Source organism: Aphis gossypii, chromosome 1 (assembly GCF_020184175.1).
Source record: "Aphis gossypii isolate Hap1 chromosome 1, ASM2018417v2, whole genome shotgun sequence".
Classification (NCBI taxonomy): domain Eukaryota; kingdom Metazoa; phylum Arthropoda; class Insecta; order Hemiptera; family Aphididae; genus Aphis; species Aphis gossypii.
The window spans coordinates 11,631,797-11,640,142 of NC_065530.1; the positions used below are offsets into that span (position 1 = coordinate 11,631,797).

Genomic DNA, 8,346 nt, shown 5'->3' on the forward strand with positions numbered 1-8,346 from the left:
TGTATTTTATAATCTATGAGTCATAAATTATAACAAACAACATCATTTGTAAAATACAAATGAATTAAAAATTAGAAGGATATTGATTTACTCGATTTTAGTTGTCATAATATATTACTGATCATCATCAATTGTTTTAGTGTAAAGTAGTACGTTTGTAGGTAGGTTATATATTATATAGTTTTTTTGTATACATTTACAACATATAATTCTCAATTTCTTGCTAACTATTAACTCGAAATTAGGTGGCCATTCAATTTTTTTATTTACTTTGTTTGTTTCCTACATTAAATTGTTTTTCTTGACATGTGTTTCGCTTTGAATCTCTTTTACAATGTATAAAAATATATTTAAGTTGGTAGAATAGATTTCTAACTAAAGTTTTCCGGCGAACGATTCCCAACAACGCGAGTATAAGGTCACTCTGAAGTAGATGAAAATAATTGTGACCATATTTTTTGGCTTGTAATCGCAGTCATCAGGTCTTAAGAATATTATTGCATAATACCCAGCTATTAAAATATAGTAGACTAGAATATTATCTAACGACTAGCATGATTGAAATGTCTTGTGAAAATGTGACCACCTACTTATATAATAATATACAAATAGCGATGATAATGCACAAAATAATACATTACACTCAACACTCGCCATAATATGCTATAATATACATGTATAATGTATTGTCATATGTCTGTTTTACCAAGGCCATGATTGTATTTTCCAAGTCTAATATTGTATGACTGCATATTTCATAAAATCATAACAGTCATAAATAATAAGTAATATAATAATAAACTGTAACTTACCTACCCCAAAAGTATTTTTATAACAATAACTTAATACATTATTATTTTTATTGAATAATTTAAAAAATATATTCCTATTGCATATCTATATAAAATTATATTTTTTTTTTTTTGAAGTGGAAACTTCTTTAGGCGCGTTTAGCATTTTTTGTGGGTACTAACTACTAAATTGAACCATACATTAATACCCCAGACTGATTGAAAATTAGTTTCACGTGACCAGTGTGGGTTAGTGTCATCCCTGTATCGATGATTTTGTTTATTCATTATACCATTGTTAGTAAATTTTGATTTATCACTCCAAAGAATACGATCGACAGACAATTAAAGGATTATAATGAAACTGAATATTAAACCAAGCTCTAAATTCTAATCTACGAGTAGAATCTCCTGCACGCAAATATTGGTAGATATTATATTATATATAATATTATGTATATCTTCACCTTATATAATAAAACGTGATATGTATATATGTAATAAAACCGACAATGTGAGCATATTTCTAACAAATTTAAAGTTTGCCGTGTTCGGTTATCGACTACCCCCCGAACGGCCGAGACTCGAGGAGCATGCTGATATAAACACGATAAACTCTCATTCTACTGCAGTAATTCTCAACCGGGGTGACACAAAAAATCAACGAGAAAAGGAAAAAAAATTGTAATTAAATACATTTTTGCAAAAAAAATCACATTATTTTATTCATATTAAAATCAACATTTTGTACATTTTTTTTTTTGTGTATACGGTACTATTTTTTTTAATAATAGAATAATTTTTAATTATGCAGCTACGATTGTTTATTATTTTGATGTTAGGGTGACGCAGTGTTTGATTCTAGTGGTTAAAGGTGACATGAATCAAAAAAGGTTGAGAGCTACTGTTCTACTGTAGCTCAATAAATGTGTAGGTTTTCTTTATCATATTGTTAAATATATTATACTTACATGTTATGTATCACACATATTATTTAAACGCATGTGAATAGAAACTTTAATAATAATTTACCATCCAGTAAGTAGATACTAATTGTTTGACTAATTCAATAGCACAACTTAATAAGTAATTAAAACTATTTAATAGGTAAATAGATAAATTTAATTTTACTCACCTAATATGGGTAGTCAATTACTTTGTGACTATATTGGTGATAAACATAACAATACATAGAACAACAAATTATTATAATAAATGTACATTTGACAGGTATATATTTGAGTAGAATGTTTACAAGGTTTGTATAATATAATATATTTAGATCTTTAATAATAATTTTTAAACTTATTATCAAAAATATTGATTAAAAAAAAAAAAATTTAAATTAAAAAAATAAAATAAGTCAGATTGTTTTACCAACTATATAAAATCCACGAGATGACTCATTATTGTATATTTGTATCTTATCCACGTAGTATAAAAAAATTGATATAACTCTGAAACTTAAGGTTTAGAATCTATATAAACTTACGTACACAATTATAGACCTACCGTAACAGATTTTGTTTTATTTTTACTTAGCCATTACGAAGTTCAAAATTTTAAGCACTTTAGGGGGTTAGGTTAGTGATCACCGGATATATCATTCACATCTCCTTTCAAGAAAAAATCCAAAATACACCACTGCTTCGAACTACTACGAATATATTGAATCTAGGAAAAAACGACACGAAAAAAAACGTCACGGTAAAAATTGACACAGGTAAAAAACGTCATGGAAAAAAACGCCAAAAATGTTTTTTTTTTTTTTTATCTAAAAATCATAATTATAAAATAAATATTATAAATAATAGTCTTGAAAAAAAAACAAATATAGAATATTATAATTATTAAGGTATAGTAGTTATATAAAAAAAAATATACGAATATCGTATAGTAAATATGCTATAGCATTTGGTCAAAAATGTTGTTTGTCTAAAAATCACAATTATTGTTTTTAAGTTAATTAATAAACGAAAAACGTCACGGAAATAAGCTAAGTAGTATAGTACCTATAATATCATTAGTATAGTTATGTATAGTTATGTATACAGTATAGGTATTCGTAATATAGTATTGCGCCGTAGGTATTCGTAATATAGTATTGCGCCGTGGAAGTATTGTGAAAACAACTAGTTTCCACGGCGTCATCGGTTCAAAACATTAGAAAAAAAAAGGTACTATAATATTATACTAAAGAACTATATAGGTAACAACAATTAAAGGCCGAGTGTCTTATCGAACCCATTCCAAATATCTGTCGAAGATAGGATATATTTATATATATTTATACAAAAATATACGTAAAATCCTATAATCTATTGAGTATTGGCTATAATAAATAGCTTTACAATTTATGATTTTGGATAACAATGGTCAATGATAGGAGTACCTATGTATATAAATTGAAACTTTCATACATGTTGTGTCTATCCTAAATGTCACAGTTACATTTCGACGTTTTTCAACAAATTATTTATAATAATATTGTGTAATTATTTTATTATTTAACTTTAAAATAATAATTGTGATTTTTAGATAAAAAAAATATTTTTGACTAAAGGCTGTAGCATAGCTGGACATAGGTATACTATACGATATTGATATATTTTTTTTATATAACAGGCAACAGCTATACTATAATAATTATACCTACTATTCTATACTTGTTTTTTTTTTCAAAACTATTACTTTTAATTTTTATTTGACGTTTATCTTGTTTATAATAATATTGTGTCATTATTTTATTATTAAACTTAAAAACAAAAATTGTGATTTTTAGATAAAAAAAAAACATTTTTTGCGTGATGGTCCCTTGACCCTTATGGACACTGTTATATAGAAGACCGTGCAGAGTATACTTATGGATAATGATTATCATTTTGCTATCAGCCGTTATTCTTATCATTTCGGTTACATCACAGAATAACAACAGATAAATGTAATAATTATAATGTTCAAGCAGCAGCTGTTGCAAACTACACAAATGACCTCGATCGTTTTGTTTTGGAGAATAAGATTAATAATATTTTGTTGTTATTGTGATTCTTAACTTTGAAGTAGAACAAAAATAAAGTTCCTTTTTTTTTATTGACATTTACAGTGGTATTAAATTGTATTTATTTTTTAGTAAATGTTTAGTAAATATTACGAGTAATCTATAGCCATTATTTCATCAGTTTAAACCGAGAAACAATTTTGATGAAAACTGAACAGTATTATGGTAAGTCAAACAATTACTAATGTTGTTATGTTTATGAATTTTGTTTTTATACTTTAGAACACCATTAATACTAGGTGACATATTAACGGGTTTAAATTCATGGATAACGTAAATAAAAATAACTAAAACTATCAGCAAGTAAGCGAGTTCTTGAATTTAAAACGGTTATAAGACTTATAACATTACTATTTAAATATAGTAATTATAATATTATGCATAAACTTCAAACTGAAATTGTTTTATTTATTTTTGGTCAAAACACAAATATCAATAAATAAATGTTTGCTATCAAAATACTTTAATTTACATTTTCTTTATATATTGTTGATGAATATATTTTTTAATATATTAAATATTAATACTTATTTGATACACATTTCTATCAACATTTATAATTATGTTATTCATAAATTACTTATTAGAATAGTTATTGATAAATTATATTTTCTCATTTTTGTACCTGTATTCTATATTAAGTGGCTATTAAAAGAAAATTGTTAATTATTGTTACATATTGTAATAATGATTATATATGATATCATATTTTTATGCTATGATATTGCTTAGCAATGTAACATCATATAATATTGTCTTTTTATTCAAGTTCGATTAACTTTTTAGTTATACTGAAATGTGTTTGATGATTCATTAATCATTATTAATTTGACAATTTTTTAATTTTTTCAGATTGTTTCTATTTACATTACTTAATTGGAGATAACAAACATAATATTTCATCAAATACTTGAGCATTGTATTGAAGACTGATTACCTACGTAATTAAAAATGTCTTTTCAATCATTAGACCTTCTCCTTCAACAAGCAAATGTATCGGAAAATAAAAACTTTACAAAAAAATCAGACAAGATTAATTTACAAACACCATTTGGTCTAAATGATTTGATGTTTGATGACAATGAGCTATATTCTTGCGACCAAGAAATTACATCTTCAATGTCAGAACTAAATCTTAATAATCAAATGAATGGTGAATGCCAAAACATATCAGATTATATAAGCAAACATTTATCATTATTATCTTCAGATGAACCTAAGCTCTCGGTTGTAGAAAATACTAATAAAATTGATTCAAAACTACCTCTTTCTAACATGAAAAGTGAAAATGTAATAAACGAGGTAATAAATAATATAAAAAGTGAAGATAAATTTAACTCTCAGCAACCTATAAACAATAAAGGTCTCTATGTTAAAAAATACAAAATATTCCGTACTAAGTCATTAGCTAAAGTGCGGAAATCACCTTTAGAAAAACCAGATTCAGGTTTAAGTTTAACATTGGGACGAAAATACCCAAAATCAAGTTTAAACTTAATGAATAATTATCTTTGTAATGTATTAATCAAAACGCGAAGCTGTGGGTTCAAATTTAACACCCCTTCTCCAGATGAATCAGTGTTATCTTGGATGGATATTGTTAGACAAATGCCTAATAAATAAATTGTTTTGTGTTATTGTGCTCCTAAATACATTTTTTGTAATTTTAATACTATTAGATGTATTATTTTGACAAATTTTCTAAAATTGAAAATGAATAATGAATAATTTTAACAGTTAAAAAGTCACTATATTAAATATTATTAAGTTTTTATCACTAATATCCCATAAATGTATATATATTTATTATTTATATAAAGAAACATTTTAATTTGTTAGTTATTTACGTAAATTTATGTACTGTATTATAAATTGTCAACTAATTGAATGTTGAAACTTTGATATATTATTAATTTTAAGATATTTATATTTTAAATAAATATATTTACAGTATAATTACAATATATTTAATACCATGACTTTAACTATATAATACGCAACCTGGTAGATAGTTATTATAATGAATCACCAAATACTTAAAATAATTAAAATCTCTCGACTATTTTATAACAACTTAAAATAAATAATAAGGTGGTTGTGACGTCACATTTTAAATTAAATTATATAATTTCTGAATATGACAATCCATTCAATTTAATAACTATTTATGATTTAATCATTATTTCTTGAGATATGTTTTAATGATTACAAATTTCATTAAGTTATAAAACTTTCTAATGTCTTATAGATACTCTGATACAAACATTTAATATCATTTCTTTTGTTTATATTGTAAATACATTACTATGTATGTCTTATGATACTAAGTTTAAATTTTTTTATTAGTGTTGAAAATTAAATTTTAACTTCATAAAAATGGAGATTAGAGTATTATTTAATGCCGTGATAAAGCTAAGAATATACAATACTCATCAAAATAAGCTGGTCAACATGCTGAACAATAACCATACTTGACAACATTTTGAAAAATGTTTCAAAATTATTAAAAATAATATAATATAATATTATGACCTATTTAATTATATTTAAATAAATACAAAAACACTATCAATTTATTCCCTCATTCAATGTGTTCAAACACAATTTTCTTATTGTGAATTAAATTTTGTCAATAAAAATACTTCAAAAACTGTTAATAATATTTATAACAAAATACATTTTCGACATTTGTTAATAGCCAGATTTCTGTAGTTCTGTGTTCATACCTATATGTATACAAGACATGCTACAGTTTAACCACTGATTTTAATAATATTTTATTAATATTTATTTATGTATCCAAAAAATATGTACAGTAGCTTTATGCCTTTATTTACTCAAAATCTTAGTAATTAACATTGTATAACTTATATGTATCAAATTCGTTATCTATTATGCTATGAAAAAAAATGTGAATAATATTTTAGCTGTATTAATTATGTACATAATTTAAATTGTACAAAATTATTACCAGAAACAGATTTAAAGAGTAGGTACCTAGTCAAAAGGATGATTAGTGCAAAGTAAAATATTTGTTATAAAGTTATTAATCATTTTAAGTAAAGTTTTGTTCAGGTTTATGGCTCCTCAATTAAACCTCTGGAACAACTGGATCTACCACTAGTAGTAGTAAGTTGGTTCTATAAGTAGTAAAAAACAGTGGCGGACTATGAATACTTTGATAATTCCAAGTGTGTCATTGTTGAAAGTAAGTTATTCACACAAACAATAATTAGAGGCATTCCTAAATGTGGCTATAGCCTACAGAAAAAAATATTTTGAAGATATTGTAAAAAAAAGAAGGTTCCCGAGTGCGTCCTATAATGACTCTCCCCCGGCCCCCTCCCCATTCTTTTTCCGAGTGGTTCGGAATAACTTGAATAAGGTATCGCCCGAGTGCGTCCCAAATGAAAAACGTCATATTTTGTCGTAGACCAAGTACGTCTCACTGTCTCAGTTCATTTAGTTACGCTGGCCGCTGGGTGACGGTATACCACGAGAAAGTGAACTAGCTTGCACACCACAAATATTTGATTTATTATTATTTATTTTATTTTTTTAAATTTTAGGTGAGTGTATTAATGTATAGCCGTATAAGTATAAAGTATCGTATACCTACAACCAACCTATTATCAAACATTTTCAATTGTAGGTAATAGCCAATAGGTACCTAGCTAAGACTTGAAAATTATTAATTAGATCTTATAAATCGCTCTTATAGGATATAAAAAACTTAAAAAATACAAAATATTGTATAGTCTTCTGAGTTCTGAGTTTAAATTGTAAACGAAAAATAATGATTTTAGTTATTTTATGTAGTAAATAATAGGTATATAATTATTATTAATTAAAATAAATGTTAATTATTATTTACTGTATAATATAATAGAATTTTCAAAATATTAAGACTAATTTTAAGTTATATTTATAAAATTATACACGTGATTTGTTTTTGGCAAAAATTAGACATTTGATTTTTTTGGGCTATATAAACGTATTTTTAATTCACAAACAAATATATATACATTTTTTATAACCACAGAACATATTATATATCTACATTATACCTACTGGTTACTTAATTGGTTTATTTAAATATAATTAACAAAGTTTTGTGCTGTGAGCTACATAAATAAAACAGATATTTGTATACATATTACATAGTATATTTTTATGATATCCTACCTACCTATCTAGGTATTTTGGGGCAGGTAGAACCACCCACTACCAAAATTTTACAGAAGACTTGCTCCAAAATAATTCCTTCACAATGTTATAGTATTGAATTTAACACACCCACTACATAGACTAACTTGACACGTAAACGCTTAATGTATAGTAAAGCGGTACCCACTTGTATATTCTTTAGTTATTATTTTAGGTCATCAAATTTCAAACTATTAGAGCCCTTGCCCCCTTAGGTTTAATTTTATTCCAATTTCGTAATTAGTAATAATTTACAAGTGATCAGTGGTCTATTAAGAATGAAGACAAAAT

The 8,346-nt window shown here is 25.2% G+C and overlaps 1 protein-coding gene across 1 annotated transcript; it reads left to right on the plus strand.

Moving 5' to 3' along the window:
• Window positions 1-3,675: 3,675 nt before the first annotated feature.
• LOC114129513 (uncharacterized) lies at window positions 3,676-5,519 on the plus strand. The gene is made up of 2 exons (XM_027994272.2): window positions 3,676-4,014; window positions 4,702-5,519. The coding sequence occupies exon 2, from the start codon at window positions 4,801-4,803 to the stop codon at window positions 5,470-5,472; it is 672 nt and encodes a 223-aa protein (XP_027850073.2). The 5' UTR covers window positions 3,676-4,014; window positions 4,702-4,800; the 3' UTR covers window positions 5,473-5,519.
• The last annotated feature ends 2,827 nt before the right edge of the window (window positions 5,520-8,346 follow it).